Genomic DNA, 16,759 nt, shown 5'->3' with positions numbered 1-16,759 from the left:
ATCTGGAGTTAGTTCCATTAAGAACGCCGCAGTGTGCCAGGCCTGCCGGAGTGTGTGAAAAGAGCACACTTATTTTCGTGCGCCCGAAAAAAGTAGTTCGGCGCGAAAAGTTGGCCTATCGCTAAGCATAAGCGGCCTCTTCAACGCCCATAATCGAGGAAGGAATAAAGGAGGGAGAAAAAGATAATAAAAAGTCACATATAACCATCGCCAAGCACGTTTCAGATTCGTCGATATAAACCTGGGCTTCGTATTCGATGAAAAGGAACAACAAAAAGGACAAATATTTCCCGCCAATTCGCGCAGTGATACAATTGAAGCGGCTATAGAAACGTCCGTTTCTCTCTCTCACCTGATTGGACGATCCTCAGCCGCGGCTTTGAGCAGCGCTGCACCGAATTAAGAAACCATCGCTGAAGATCTCGAGCTGCTTCCTCCGCTGTTCTCCTCCTCCTCCTCCTCTCTCAAGCCGCATCGATCTCGGAATTAATGCTTCCCGATTCTTGCAGTAGCGATCATAAAGGCTCACGCAGAAGAAGGCGATGAAAGTGATGGTCTTTGAGTGCGGCGAGCGATGTTTCAGCGCCGTGTTTCTTTTTATCCTGTCTGCGTCCGCTCTAATTTTCCTCGTAGGGACGAATCGAAGCGCAACGTTTAACGATCCCTTCGCTATTTCTTTATGCGTCGCAGTTTGCGCAACTGCAGTTATTTCTTTTTGCCTCGCACTTTTTCGAAGGCGCCTTGCACTTTCAGTTCCCGCGTGCTGTTCGACTTGCTGAAGTTTATCAAGAAAATAAGCTCGGAGCACAGCAAACTAAACAGAAAGGAGAGTTTCGGAGAATGTTTCGCCTTGCCTCAGCGCTTGCAGGTCATATATATATAAAGTGTCTGCGTTGTTTCTTGTTTTTGTTTTTTTGCGGTGCGGCAAGTTAGGCGCTCTCCGTGAGTCGCTGACCGAAGGCGTCGACTTCCAAGAAGTGTGGATGATTTTTCAGCGAGCAACAATCTTTACCGAAGAGAGAAAAGGTGCAGTTGGAAGCCGCTGTTCCATTTTCGTGGTGCAAATTCTTGACAAAAAATTACAGGATTGCACTTAAGTCTGCTTAAGAGCAATGCTTTTGTTTTAATTTATTTTTATTTTATTTTTCCGTTCTTTATTTTTGTTTTTAAGTAAGCCTTCTCACGCTTTTACAACGTTTTTCATCGAATCAAGCACACAAAGGTTGCTTCATTAATTAAGTTTAATTAATTAACTAATTGCAATTCAGCAACCAAACTTCCCCATTTCAAGATCTACTCAAGCACTACCTAACACATTCAAGCATGTGCACATTTATCTTTACAGAACGAACATACCCCCGTGGACAAAATTTGCGAACACTTTTTGCTGACGCGACATAACCATATAATGCTTTCGCGTTAGAAAGAAAGCGCTAATTGCTAGCCCTGAACCTTGAAATCAAACGATAGGTTAGCAAGGGAAGCGTATACGTGTAGGAAGTCGCAGTTTCCCGAAAAGAGAAGAACCACCAAGGTGATTCAACGCCTTCTGTTTTGTAAAACAAAACATGACAATTGCGCCAGCCTGATGGGCTTTCTCAAAGGAATCGCTTAATGGAAACTCCCAGGCAGTGTCAAAAGTAGCGCCTAGTTCCTATGTATACTGGCGGGCCACGTGGAGCAGACAACGCAATTCCCGCCAAATTCGCGCTGTCTGAGTTTCGTGCAAATTTCGTTTAATAAAAAATGCGTGTTTCGACGCACGAGATGCTCCAATACCCAAACGCGAGTGTATTTTTTTTTTGTACACGCTGCTTCCATTGGCAACAACGTAAAGGCATCAAAAAAAGGCCCCAAAAGAAGCAGATGTTGGTTGTCGCGCCTCTGGCGGCGACTACATGAACCACTCGAGCGGTCAAAGCTCTGAAAACGATGCATTTATAAACTCATGCCAGAGCTCACAGATAGCTAGTATAGGTCTACTCTGTATAGCAGCTGTGCGCGCACGAAATTTCTCTGGAATGCGCTGCAGCACCGACAGCGTTTGCGCATGGTGCGTGTGGGTGTGACTCGCGTTTTTTTTCTTTTAATTGCGTTAAACACACTTGCGGTTAGGTAGCAACAATAGCGGCCACCATTTTCCGACTATCATCATCATCAACATAGCAGAGAAATGTCCAAAACAAAACGCCGCCTTCGAATTTGATAGAAGGCTGTGCGCCGAGGACAGCGTTCGTGTAGTGCGACTGCGTGTTTGATTCTTTCTTTACATGTCCTATTTCAGCTAGGACGTACCAGCTGTGACAACCCGATGCAATGACTTCAAGCCAGGGCCAATCTCATCGCCATCATGAGAGACCCTGGAAAGTCTCAATCCAATCCTCATCCAAGAAGCTGGACGCAGGAGCGTGCCCGTATTCTGAACCGGAAATTTGAGAGCCGGCACGGTTGGAGAAAACTGTTGAGCATGTCTTCGAACAGAGCCGACGCGGCGGAGACAGACGAGCAACGCTTTCTCAGGGAGCTTCGCCGCCTACTCGCTGAACCGGACGACGCTGAGGTCCAGCCAGAAGGTGAACAGCAGAGGAAGCCGCAACTGGACGACGACCCTTCCATCGAGGCTACTCGGAACCTTCTGCGCGCCTGCCAGGAGGCTCAGGGCATCGGGCTACGCACCGTGACCGTGCTCGAGTCGCAGGGCGAGCAGCTGGACAACGTCGAGCAAGCCCTGGAGAAGCTGTCGGCCGACCTGGGTAGTGCGGAGGGACACCTGTCTGAGGTAAAGCCGCGCCGTGTGGCATGACGGTCCTGATGTTCGTCTCGTAGCACGGCTTTTGTCGAAAATTTATAGTCCAAGTTGTTCGCTGTTGAATTAAATGTGAACGGTTTGTCAGATTGGTAAGAATCCATTGGGAAGAGCGACAACATGACACGGACACGACAATAGGATGACGTTGGACAAGCGCTACTCGCAAATAAAAGGTTTTGGAGGAGGGATGAATATGTTATAAACATAGAAGAAGCCATTAAGCCAGACAGAAAGCTCAATTCGAAAAACCCCAAATCAAAAATAAAGACGACGTTTGAAGCGCCTGAGGCAACATCATCATCATCAACGTGGTCTCCCTCTCATGTCCATGTCAGTTTTTTTTTCACTGCCCAATGATTTGAAGCTCAGCCATGTAGTGGTTCCATTGTAGAACCTGTGGAAAACTTAAGCTCCGAAAGAGGCAGGAGAAGACCATGTCACTTATCGCGTTAAAAGATTTTAAGGCTCCCGTTCTGCAGGTCACGTGACTTTGTGGCATCGTTACAACCTGCCCACCGGATTGTGAGCCAACTGACCACAGAGGCAGGTGGCAGTTCAATTAATGCTCGGTCGCTCGGGAAGAGCAACCTAGGTCGCGGAAGCAGCCCCGGTGGTAGCGGCTTCCATCGCAGGGCAGAGGCGCATGGCCTAACCTCTTCACCATTACGCCAGGATTGGTATGATGACTCCCAGGCATCCATGAGTGTACAGTCGAGAATGACCAATTCCGCATATATATGGGAATAATTAATCCATCAACGCTATCGCATCACGCCCTTAAGGCGGAGCTTAAGTGACCCCTCCAGTTTTTTAACTCTCTCGATGCAAAGCGAGTTACACTGCGTAGCCGTTTGGACCTTTGGACTGCATATTTTATACAAACACTGTCTATGACAAAAGAGCGAATTAAGAGGCAGCCAGGCATAGCGGAGCGACTGCATGCGTCTGTCGACTTGAGCATTGCCGCGGAGCTTTAAGTATGAAGCCCTCAGGCCAACGGCGGCCCAGAATGCGTCGGCCGCGTCTAACCCTTCTAACGCATATGTGAACCGCCCTCCCTTTGTTCGCCTTCTTTCCTCTTGACTCCTCCAGGCGGCGCACTTAGACAGGTTCCCTCCGGCGCGAACGCTCAATATAGGCGGCGCCATTCACAGCGGCACCTGTCGAGCTGACGAAGAAATATGTGCGCCATAAACGACCCACGCGTCATTCGCTACACTCGTACCAGCCCGCATGAGACACGAGTGGGCAGCTCACCCCGGCGAGACATTATCGAAACGCCCGCAGGCATCGGCGACGTTCGCCCTCAACATTTATGTTTCAACGTGTATGGAAGGTTTAAGTTTCGGTGGGAGAAGTAAAGATGAAATATGATGGAACTGAGCGATCCGGAGGGCAGGAACCTCTTATGTCTATTTCGTGGTTTCCTCTTATTTTTTTTCTAACCTATCAGTGAATATAGCGGGAAGAGGCAGTTGGTCGTCGTTGGCCTTCCGTCTTCGTTATGCACATTTTGAAATAGTGGTTGTTTGCCGATCGTGATGCATGTTCGGATAGAACGAAACTGAGGCCCGAACGGCACGGGCTACGAAGCCAAACAGCGAAGCCGGCGTGAACAGTACGACGGTTCTATTTTCTTTTCTATTTCTATTATTGGTAGTTTTAGTGTTCCTGATGTCCATGTTCCTATTGTACATGTTCCTATTGCAGCTTTTGTTGTTGGTGTTTCTGTCTCTCCTCCTCTCATTTCTAATCCCATTGGTCTTGATCGCTTTAACTTTGTTCCTCCTGTTGCACCTGATCCGGTTGTTATTGTTGTTGTTCCGGTTGTTGCTGTCCAGTTGTCTCACTCGGGTTTCTCTTCCTGATGTTGCAATTGTTGTAGCTTAGGCGCTTTACCTTCGCACCAGCTGGCACCACACGTATCTCCTACACCGGAGCGCACAAGGCTCAGTACAAATTCGCCTCACCTTTCAACTTCATGGTTCATCGTCGAAGCAAGAAACAGTGAAACGGTCTACACAGCACAATTCGAACTCACTTAAACGAAACGCTAAACCTCGAATGATAACCACGCAGAGCTTAAGGTTGTCTGTTGGCGCTTATATTGTTATCAAACTTCCCCTCATGACATCTCGAAGAGAAAAACAGAAAACTGGGCGAGTTGGTGTGGATTCATATTTTAGCACCGCGAAAAAAACAGGACGAAGCGACAGACGTGAGACAACACAACGCAAACTATCTCCTAGTTTATTATTCCCAGAAGTAGTAGCTATAGAGGCGCCAAACACGGCGAAAGACACAGTCGCTCGAGGAGAAGTTTTTCGTTGGTAAGCGAGCCATGCCAGCGTTTCGCGAGGGTCTGGGTCCCGTTTCTTTCGCTCCCGGAGATAAAGAAGCTAGACGTGTAGACGCACTGCTAGTAACCCATGTACAACGCGCGCTCCAAAACTGCACCTTTGTCATTTTTTCGGTTTTAGCGAAAACCCCTGTTTAGTGAAAGAGAAGTGCTGCATGATGGTTTGGCAGTGAAGACAGGCGCGTTAGGCCAGCGAACGCATTTTGTACAGAAAGAAGGCATGTGAAGCCTGTATTTGCCATCAGCCGAAAGACAGCGCCCAAAATCAGGTGCGCTTGCCTCAATGACGAAGCGGCTGTGGCGGTCGGCTGCTCAGAAGTAGTTCATGGGTTCGATCCCTGTCGGGGCGCCCACATTTTGTCAGAAGCAAAATGCAATAAACACCTGTCTATTTAGACTTCGATGGGCGTTAAGGAACTCTATGTGACCGAAATTTAGACCGCAACCCCATTCACGTGGGCCCCGCAGCTCACAGGTTTCCTTTAGGATGTATGAATCTACTTATGAATCCATTTCTGTCACCCAAGTTGGCATTCGTTGCAATGTCGAGAAGAAGGAGACCATAGAAAAGACGGGTGTGCCTCCGAGTAAGCAGTCTTGTGTAACGTATGAATTCACTAACCGCCACAAAAGTAACTGGACTTTCAGCGCAAGTACACAGTCATTGGTAAAGCGACAGCCCTGCACAGGCGGTGGTCCCAGGTTCGATCGCTGGACAGGGGCGAATTTTTCTTGAACTGCGAAGCTTTCATGAGAGCTGCATAGATTCCATTTGTAGCCACGTGGCTGCGCTTGGACGGTTGCCAGTTATTAATTACGCCCGTAATCAAAATGTGCTACACTTCGGAGCATTTCATTAGACTCCTCTCGTTCCGTTCCAGATAAGGCGACCCCTGTTCTCGTTCTGCCCCTGGCGTTGCCGCTGGAAAAAGAAGAAGAAGCAGCAGCGAAGCCAGGACGGGGCTAAAGAAAACAAAGGCAACGACAACAAGGCCCAAGAAAAGCCAGAGCGCAAACCACGGGCCCTCGGCGGCGGCAAAGCATTGAGCAAAGAGACGGAAGAACCGTCCAAGTCCAAGACGTCTTCTAGAAGCGACAGCGCGGGCAGCGATCCGGAACGCCCGTCGGTCGCCCAGGGGCATCGGGACTCCGTGAGCCGGGAGCCGGTGCAGCATCCCGACAACCAGCTCGGCGCCGCCCTCACAGACCTCAAGGGAATTGCCCAGGCACGTTCTCGTGGATCGAGGCGTTTGCAATTGCGAGGATTTTCTTCCAGCTCGGCCCCGATGTAAACAGTGGCCGTTGTGGGTGCAAGGAGTAAGTGGCAGACAGACGGGGCACTTTGGCGGCTGGACGACGTGTAAACGGTTCCCGCAAGGGCTTTAAAGGGAGATAAGGATGGCTTGTAAGGCGCATTGTTCTCCTGGAGCAGCGTGTACTCGTTGCAATAGAGGGACAGCCCAGGTTCTTGCGGCGAACCGCCCAGAAGTGGTGACGCATTTGCAGTGGCCTGTTTGAAGTAGAACTAGGTGTCAGTTTTTTCTTCTTTTGCCGAAGAACAACGTTACAAGCTTAAGCCGACCGTCAGGCTGGAGTTCAGTGTAGCAATCTCGGCTGGTGGCAGGGAACTAGAAGCTTTTACGTGGATTGAAAGTGGGAAACTCGAAAAAGAATGGTGGAGACGTCGACTGCAGCAACGTACTCCTGGCTTCCTACCTATTCCACACTAGATAAGGGGGGGGGGGGGGGGGGGCAAGAGGAGAAGCAACTGAAATAGGAAGAAACTGAATATGGGGGCTGTTTATGGCATAATGCAACGATGTGAACATATGGATCTCCAAGACCAAAAATACACAAGAGCGACCACACCGTATGCACATAAAACACACACAGCCTTCGTGCCCACATCCGGGTTCTTAAACAGGGCTTCCGCGGGAACTGTTCCGCTGTCGCTAATCAATACAACCTTTAAGAACGTAGCGCTGTCGATATTCAATATGGATGGAGCCAGAGTGGGTGGACCTCGTAGTCCGGCAGTATATCTAATAAAATGGCGCTGGCTCCTTTCAGTTCTTACGCCATTTCTTTGTAACAATGTCCCTGCGGGCGAATGTAGGTACGTGTATAAAAATAAATAAATAAACTTCGTGGGAACTTAAAACTGAGTGAGAACTTGGGAGTCTTTGTCAAAAATAAACAGCCCGAGGGGTTTACTTCCAAGCCATGTAGCCGGGCTCTCGAGCACATTTGGCAGTCTTAATTTTGGGAGGGTCAAGGACATGAGTTCCCTCGCTTTTCGTCCCAGAGAAAGCCGAGCATAAGGGTAGAGGAAAAATTGTACCCATTTGAAAACCGGTTGGTGCCTGGCGGTACTGGTTATCGAACCGCGCACAGCTTGCATACCAGCCGACGCTCAAACCACTAGGTCACCTCAGCGGTGCAGTGTTTGAAACTGAGACGAAAGCTTAGTTGGCGCTCATGGTTGTTTTGCCCCGCCGCGGTGGCTCAGTGGTTAGGGCGCTCGACTACTGATCCGGAGTTCCCGGGTTCGAACCCGACCGCGGCGGCTGCGTTTCTATGGAGGAAAAACGCTAAGGCGCCCGTGTGCTGTGCGATGTCAGTGCACGTTAAAGATCCCCAGATGGTCGAAATTATTCCGGAACCCTCCACTACGGCACCTCTCCCTTTCTTCTTTCACTCCCTCCTTTACCCTTCCCTTACGGCGTGGTTCAGGTGTCCAACGATACATGAGACAGATACTGCGCCATTTCTTTCCCCCCCAAAAAAACAATTATTATTATTATTACTCATGGTTGTGCAAGCTGCACAATTCAGTTTCATTACAAAATATTTGCCTGAAAACAAGGCCAGTTATTTCAGGACCGCTGTGTGGAGAAAACTGTCGTTCTCTGCTGTACATTTAGTAGATATTATATTTGTTTTATTACATTTATGCACCTGCTGCAGTTTGGAAAAGTCTGCATTACGTTCAAACGAGGAGGATATAAAAGAAGGAACTTGTCCGAAAGCCTCCTTGCACACGAGTCTCCCACGATAGCCGTTCACGCGCGTTTGCGCACAGCGCCGTTAACTGAAACCATCAGCAGACCCTCTTTCTTATTTCTTATTGTGTAAATAGTTTGTGTATTACCTCTCCACTATCCTCTCTTCCTGTACCCTCACCTTTTTCATTTCATTTCTCCATTCTGCCTGCTATCCTTTATTTCCGCTGCCCCAGCTCAGGTGCTTCAGTATCGATGGCAGATGCCGGGGCTAGCAAAAATCTCTTCCTTCCTTTTTACTATTATTTTTAATAAAACCACTACCACCACCACCTCTTTCTACTAGAATGGATGACTGACACGCTATAATACAAATTCAGGAAGGGCACGTGAGCACAGCGGGCAAGAGAAAGACACTCTTGTAGGGCCAAGAGTTGCATGAAGGTGGCGCCACTAATCGACCCTTCCCATCCCAAACACACACAAACACATTGGACGACCGCATTCGCGGCCGGTCACATATATGCAAGCTATAGTGGTGCACAAAAACGTATAAGGAGGGACCGCGGACAGCGCGCTGCATTATTACGTCTCCATCAATAGCGACGGACCACCGGACTGCACCTCACGGGATTCTCTGCTATCTATCTTCCGGCCGCCATCCAAGCCTCTGCCTTTTCGCTCCAAATATTTTGTTCACTTTTTCTCTTTGGTCGTCCTGCGCACCGCGTCGAAATCGCGCTCGCTAATTGGCTCATTAAGACCCGGAGAGTTCGCCGGGCAGTTTTTCAAAGCCTCGTGAAATGAGAGTCTTGCTCTTGAGCCGCTATATAAGCGTTCCCAGTGCTGCTTCCAGGTTCTGTTTTTTTTTTCTTTTCTGCATTGTTCTTGCTGCGAAGTGTCTTGTCCGGCACCCATTTGCATAATGAGACGAAACAAGACAGGCGACGAGTGCAATCGCTCCTAGGTCCAAACCACGAACACGTCGTTCTTGGTCAGCCTAGTCGAAGCATGTCGCCGAAACTTGCTGGGACGCGCTGTATTAAGTCGACGAAGTGACTACACCTTTGTGCACTGGTAGTTATACCGGAATTCTAGGAAATCTCAGCATAGATCTGGGGTGGTGACGGTCGTAATACTAATTAATCTTGATTTTACGAGGCTAAGAACGACCCAGCACAGATGACTTCCTTTTCACCAACGTATACAGTGGGAAACTTATGGCACCGCTAAGCTAGGCTCCATATCTCACTAAGGTGACGAGAAGTCCGTCCTCCCGTCCACCACCTGTTGGTCGTTTGTGGAGATGTAAATGCTGTACTACATGACTACACGGCCCGCAAACAAACCGTATGCCCCGAAGAGCCTAAACCAGGACTTTATTAAGGCCAAGGAAGAATAAGGAGGGGGAAGGGGGATATGTACACGTTCCAGTTATCGCTATCACTACCCATATATCTCCAACCACCGAAAGGGGGGGGGGGGGTTGTAGTCTGTAATGTTTTTTTTTTTTTACCTCGCTGCTTTCATTCCAGGAAAGTGCAAACGCATCAGTGGTCCGCCGCCGCACAGTCAGTACGCGTTAATGCGCACATCCCAACGCCAGAGCGCGCTATATTAATGGCGTCCGCGTTAGCGAGAAAGGCCTGGTCATTCGCCGCCGCACTAAGCCTAGAGAGAGAGAGAACTGGCTCTCTCCGCTAATTAATTTAGGTCAGTACGCCGAGTTGCCCCGACGAGCTTCGTTATATGCACTGGACTGAAAGAGAGCGCGCAGCCCGCATTTTGGAGGAACTTAAATGGCGGTGATGACGGAGACGATGACCAACACCACGACAGCGCCGCAGGAGGAGAGGGAGGAGACACGAGGGCGAGGAGGAGGCGGCGAGCACGAGCCGACGAGTTCCGAGAATGAAGCGGTCATGCCAGTTCTGCGGTCGCGCGCCAGGCGACGCCGCGTCGCTGAGCTTTGTAAAGTTGGTCCACCCACGCTACACGCCCAGGACTTCGCAGTTCCACGCGTTCGCTCATCGCAGTATTCTCGCCCTGTGTTTTGAAAAACTCTCCCAAGTAAAAAACAGCGAACAAACATATAGGGCAGTCTGCCGGCTGTCCAACTGGTGAGGAAAGCACTCGAGGATTGGTCGTTGGCCGTCCTGGTAGAATTGCGTCCTTTACTCCGCGTCAGTGACAAACAAGGCGTCCTCGCCTGTTCCAGAGACGTAATGTACCTATCTCTCTTTGTTCGCCTCGTGCGGGAGTTTACTGCACCGTGTCACCACCGTGAAATATTGCATTCTTGCTTCACCATCTAAAGAAGAGGAATCGTCCATTCTAAGCTACGAGACAAAATTCGCGGTCTATCCGCCGTCGACAGCAGGTGCGGGCATGAAATCCATTGCAGCAAAGGCGTACCGCATTCTTACGCTTAATCTTACGCTTAGACGGCGCTTAGATCATAGAAGGCGCACTCTGGTAGCGGCCAGGAACTTTGGCTGCTGAACTTGCCGCCGCCTTCGTCCGGTTCTGTTCTTCAAGATGGGCAGCGCGCTTGGTTTCCCTGGCAGCTTTCGCGGCTTGAGGTGCTGCTGCCGTCAGCTTCTTTTCTTCCATCTGAAAAGCGCACTCGGCGTCACTCGCCGCTTTCGATGTTTTGCGTGCCGCCGTGTTCAGTAGCTCCTGCTTTTTTTTTTTTCTGCTTGGCAGCGCGTTCAGTGTTCCTCGTTCATTGACGCGCCTTAGGTATCGCCTGCTCTTTTCCTGCTTTACTAGCTAGTTCGGCCTATCTGGCCACCTTCTCACCTTTGTGTGTGGCTGCACAAAACTGCCAGTGGCGACACAATCGAGTCTTTTCATCTCTTGACCCTTCCGCCTCCGTTACCTGGCCACAGCCTCAGCAACAATGGCGCCTAGTATTTGGAAGCCCAGTACGAAAGCATCAAAGGTGGTGACGGCGAATCTTTAGTTGCTAAAAATAGCTGCATACCGTTTAGAACACACAGCGCGAGACATTGCGGTGATGGCCGAGTGGTCTCACGTGTTGGGAAACGAAGCCGCTTTATTGGCACTGGCTTTCGTTCAGATCTCCCTTTGGGATACCAAATAAAAATTTCGAGACGCTTTGGAAAATCCCGGCTTCAGTTGCGGCGTACATTTCGCCGAAGTTACGGGTCGATGTTCGTCTGAGTTTACCAACAATAACAGCTGAAAAGGTACCACGCTTTAAATGTGTAAAATAAGGCAAAGTGTCTTCCTCCCCGCCCCCCCCCCCCCCCTTTTATTCTCACGACAAACGGTTACGGTTAGTCCAAGGGTGGGGCGGGGGGGGGGGGTGGGGGGGGGAGGGCAAATGAGCATATTCCTGCGTAGTGAGTTTCCGAGCTGAATAATGGTCGGTCTTTTAGAGTTCTGACGGCGCGTTTAAACTAAAAAACCCATGTAGCCATTTTCATTGCTTTCGGGTCTTGAGCGCATCGCTTTAGTTAATAAGACTGGTAATTTTCACTCTGTTTCCTAACGAAATAAACACGAACAGCGATAGTTGAATCAACCCCCCCCCCCCCCCCCTTTAAGATTATTTAGATATCTGATAATGAACTCCCCGCTGGGCCCGTGTATTAAATCGAGTGGTCTGACAAGGCCATAACAAGGAGGCTCGCAGAATGTTACTCCACCTGGGGAGATCACACGTTCTGGCCGGCGCTGATCAAATTACAAATGAAATACAAAACTAAATGTTGCAAAACGCCTCCTATAGTTAACAGCCCAGCTCACAGGCAGCGCCACCGTCTCCTAACCTTCGGGAATTGTCGACAGGAAGAAGCTGGGTTTCGAAAGGAGAGCTTTTGAGGCCTTCATCGGGGCGAGACTTTAGCATTACGCATGACGGTTAATGTGTGTGTGTGTGTGGGGGGGGGGGGGGGGGGGCGTGCTTGCGTGCGTGTGTGTGCGCGCGCGTCTCAAGGAGTGTGTGTGCGTGTGGAGTCGCAAGAAGTGAAATAATAATGAGAATACGGCGAGTGACGACAAACGGAGAGGAGTAGGCAAGAGAGAACGGGGTAGGTTTTTCCAGCACTGCGCCTCGGGTTTGAGCGATGATAACGAGCCACCGGACTCCTCCACCTCACGCACGAAAAACCGCAGGTCCTGTAGAAGAAGCCTTCCCGACACAGCGGCAGAGGGTGGACGTAGGCAGCATCGGTGGCTGGGGGTGGCTCATTAGTTCCGCCGCTGCCGCTGCAAAATCACTCCTTTCCAACGGAGAAAGGGACGAGGGAGGTAGAAGGGGGGAGAGTTAAAAGGGCAGTGTAGACTAGAGAGGAGTGAGCACGTTGTCGTGTCATCGTCGTCGCTTGTGTCGGGTTCAGCAAACTGCGTACGTCCGTTGTTTGGCGTGTACGGGCAATGGAAGGGGTGTGTGTGTGTGTGTGTGGAACGTGAAACACGCACCCCCCCCCCCCCCCCCTGCATCCTGGCTCCCTGCCTGTGGTGGTCGAAACGCAATTAGTTTAAAACCACAGGTGTGGCCCGTAACGAGCTCTGCGGAACAGCGACTTTGCAAAGCGTCCTCGCTGGCTCGCGCGGGGCGCACGTAGCCGTCGCGCCAGGCGAGTTGCACAGTCGCGATCAATCTCGTGGGAGATGATGCTTCGCAGTCGAGCCGTGGCTTGTATAGAGACAAAGCAGAGCGATAAGATACGCGCCAGCGTGCCAAAAACTCACCATGACCAGCGTAATATAACAATTCCATTCCAGGAACCATAATTTCTGCCAGTTCGTTTCTCCTTCATTGGTTTGCTTGTTTATCACTGGCACCTGCTGACTGTGACCTCAGGGTCGATGGTTACTAGGGATTCGGGACAGCGCCTAGCCGGCGTCATTAAGCCTTGCGGCCTATGGCACTTCAATCGGAGAAGCCGCGTTTTTGTTTTTCAATAAAGAATTGTTTTATCCTGCAGTAGACGTATTTAGAATGATGATAATGATTATGATGATAACAAGAGGTAATAGGCCGAGTTCTTCTAAAACATTTCGGTTCTAGGTAATCTCCGCATCAAGGGTAGCGGCGTCCCGGTGCCACACCCAACACGTGTTCAGAAAGCTTTTAAAGTTTAACAAAGGGCATATGCTAGCAAGCAACGTTAAGAGCCGTTTTAGGTGACAAAAACATATTTCCCGAAGAAGCCGCAGATCAAGTCCCTTTATTCTTGATATTAATATTTCTAATACAAAGTTTTGAATTTCGGAAACCCGGAATACTTGCGATTAGGAAGGGAAATCAATTCCATCTAGAAAACATACGAAGTTCTAGCAGTTACGAAAATATTAAGCTAGGGTTCAATTTCTTCTGTTTGATAACCTCAGGACCTCAGTACCACTTCTAAAAGCCTCATCCCATTGATAACTACACCAAGTTGCTGTGCTTTGCAGTGGGAACCCAAGCAGCACAGGTCATTGGCCCAATATTACAAATTGATGTTTTCACTCTCTTCCTTTGTAGGACCGGACTTAGCCAATACGTTTCCAATATTGAAGCGAAAGCTTCACTACGCTAGGTAAAGCAGATTTTGCCGTGCGCTGTCGGTTGACCTTTAAGTGAGCTAGAGGTCAAATGTGGCTATAGGCTTTGCCATGTGTGGTGTCACACCACTTGACCTCTGACTTTTCGATCCGCCGGTAGAGGGCGGTAGAATAAATAGCCCGCGGCATTCACTGGGTGACCGAGCTCTCGCGATTAACCATTAACTGCCACCTGCCAGGGTGGCAGGGAGGGCGCGCTGCTTTATCCAGTGCGCGGAATGCTCTCAACGTTACAAACGCCAAGCCGCGTCTACTTGCCCGATACACCACAGCTTTCGCTCTCTAACCAGGTTCAGCAGGGGTTAAACCGCAGCTAATTCTATTGCCCGATTATCCGTGTTGCTTTGCAATATATCTGCGTTGCTAAGAGTAAGCACGTTGTATATTTAGTGACCGAAACTTCGGAACTTGGACAGCGCACCCAATCCCTAAAAGGGAGTGCACTAGAAGACACTTACACCCTTTTTGCTCCCAGCTAGACCTTGAACTGCCTTCGGATTACATAAGACCACTATTCGTTAAGAGCGGTTTTCGTGCGCGCCTTCGCCACTGTATTTTTTTCCTTTTGCACACAAGGGATAGTAAACGACCCCGGGCAAATCATATTTGTCCAGGCCAAAAAAGTCACCATTGACCGCCTCCCCACAGTGCGAAAACGTGACTCACAGCATTAACCCCCCCCCCCCCCTTCTTCTCCCTTCCCCACGCCTTTCGCATCACAGCTTTCGTCCCTTTGACCCCTTTCTCCCCTCCATACTTAAAGACGCTAGCTACTGCCCTCAGTCACCCCTGATGAAGGAGCCGAGTCGGCTTCGAAACGTTGGGTTAAAATTAAAGTGTTTGGTTGGAGATGTGCAATTTATTATGTCTTCAAACCCAACCAGACAGGCAAATCTGTCGAAGTGTTTAGTTTTCAAATCATATTTTGCACAATAGCCGCCGCGGTGGCTGAGTGGTTATGGCGCTTGGCTGCTGGCCCGAAAGACGCGGGTTAGACCCCGGCCGCGGCGGTCGAATTTTGATGGAGGCGAAATTCTAGAGGCCCGTGTACTGTGCGATGTCAGTGCGCGTTAAAGAACCCCGGGTGGTCGAAATTTCCGAAGCCCTTCACTACGGCGTCTCTCATAGCCTGAGTTGGTTTGGGACGTTAAACCGCCATAAACAAAACATAATTTGCGTAACGACAGAGTATTAGAAATTGCGCTTTCCACAATCTGCGCTTCTCCCGAAGCATTGTTTCTGAAAACCAATGGTGACTGCGAGTTTTTCTCTACAGCGCAAACGCTAAATAATTTCAACTCACTTTCAGGTGTATTAACTTCATAAACCTTCAATTTCAATAGGACACAGCAGGCCCTGGAATCAACTTCGAACTAACCAAAAATATTACCCACGGCACTGTTTTAGAAAACTGCCTTTGCACGTTTAAAGAACAAGTCATTAACATTATTATAATTTCCTGGATGGGCTTAATGACCCTTACGCTGTCCCTATTTTCTTCTAGGCAACAAGACATGCTTTCTTTTAAGGCATACGGCTTCTCAAATTTAATGACAAGTTAAGCGGTCAGCATAGGTACTTGTCATATTTATGTTTTTATTGAAATAATTTGTCTACTATTTAAAGGCACTGCAATTCGATGTGTAGCGAACATCTGTCATGTTTATTATATATACATTATTCTTCTCGTTCAGAATGAGCCGGATGTTGGTTTTGTACCCCACTTTTATAGGCGTTTATTTCCTGTATCACTCACACTTTCATCAGGAGTAACAACTCTTAAACGACGAAACGATTTGATCTGCAAGTACAAAGGCACGAAAAGATCCTCAACTTCGTTTCCGACGTTCGCTGTTTCTGAGGTAAACTCATTAATTTCAACCCCCTCCGGGTCTCTTCAACGTGGATCAGAACCTCTGTGTGCGGGCGCAATTGTTAACGCTGCTGTCTCCACTGCCAGCAACCATATGCGTTAAGTCGTCAGCAGCAGGGCGTCACAGTCACTTAGCCGCTGCTGTGGACAGTAATTAATTCACTAAGGGCTTTTAAAAGGCAAGGCGACCCATTTGAAGATTACAAAGTTGGATTAGTTCGCTCCCGTTAATTGCGTTTCCAGCAGCGCAACAGAAGACGCACGACAGAGCAAGGACCCCGTGTCAGAGTCTTGCTCCTCTTTCTGTCCGTCACGATTTGCGTGTTAGAATCGCGAATAATTAAAATTTATATCGCCCGAGTCTTAATCATTCAGAAGTTCTTTCTTAGCTCTTTGGGCTGTGTTACGGATGCGAACGTCAAGTTCACAGTGTTGTGTGGTGGCTTCTGTCGTTCTTCATAATTTAGGCTGTTAACAACATGATTAAAGCAGCACTATGGTGTATATGTCAAGCAACAGTATAAAATGTGTCGTTGCCTAGCACGGTATACTGAATCGGTGCGTAGCACGGCAAATTGTCTTCACCGCACTGTATTTATGCTACGCATGCGATGACTTTGGAGTCTTAACGCGAGAACTTGTGCCATCCTTCGCTGTAGAACCACGGCACAATGCTTGCGGAGTAATGGATGTATCGAATAAAATGCTTCTGAGCGTCTCAATAGATTTGAAGTCAAAATGTTTCTCCCGCAATCCATCCAGACAACTATGTATCTGTCACCAATTAATGAACGAACGGGCCAGCCAGCCTGACCATTCATTCATTCATTCATTCATTCATTCATTCATTCATTCATTCATTCATTCATTCATTCATTCATTCATTCAATCAATCGGTCAATCAATCAATCAATCAATCAATAAATCGTCCGATCAGCCAATCAATTGTTCAATCAGTCAATCAGCGAATCAATCAGTCAGTCTTTCGATCTATGTGTTTAATAACGTATCTTATATTTCAGGAGATGGGCCAACAGCTGAGCACCCAGAACGAACAAATCGACAGGCTGACCGTGAGCGCCACCTCCAGCGAGGAGCGGCTTCGCCAGGCCAATCAACGCGCCGGAGAGATACTG

At 49.0% G+C, this 16,759-nt stretch overlaps 2 protein-coding genes across 10 annotated transcripts in view; one reads left to right on the top strand and one right to left on the bottom strand.

Moving 5' to 3' along the window:
* LOC144100920 (BAI1-associated protein 3-like) overlaps nt 1–16,759 on the bottom strand; it is a 334,037-nt gene that overhangs the window by 186,941 nt on the left and 130,337 nt on the right. The window lies entirely within an intron of this gene.
* On the top strand, nt 2,346–6,672 carry LOC144100045 (uncharacterized). The gene is made up of 2 exons (XM_077633093.1): nt 2,346–2,779; nt 6,050–6,672. The coding sequence occupies exons 1-2, from the start codon at nt 2,351–2,353 to the stop codon at nt 6,458–6,460; spliced, it is 840 nt and encodes a 279-aa protein (XP_077489219.1). The 5' UTR covers nt 2,346–2,350; the 3' UTR covers nt 6,461–6,672.

Source organism: Amblyomma americanum, chromosome 8 (assembly GCF_052857255.1).
Source record: "Amblyomma americanum isolate KBUSLIRL-KWMA chromosome 8, ASM5285725v1, whole genome shotgun sequence".
NCBI classification, from domain to species: domain Eukaryota; kingdom Metazoa; phylum Arthropoda; class Arachnida; order Ixodida; family Ixodidae; genus Amblyomma; species Amblyomma americanum.
This window is presented reverse-complemented; position numbering and strand designations above follow the sequence as displayed.

Excerpts from the sequence above, each read along its gene's own strand:
- LOC144100045 (XM_077633093.1), top strand. The coding sequence starts at position 2,351 with ATGAGAGACCCTGGAAAGTCTCAATCCAATCCTCATCCAAGAAGCTGG. Across the intron at positions 2,780-6,049 it reads CGGAGGGACACCTGTCTGAG|ATAAGGCGACCCCTGTTCTC; the intron begins GTAAAGCCGCGC and ends GTTCCGTTCCAG.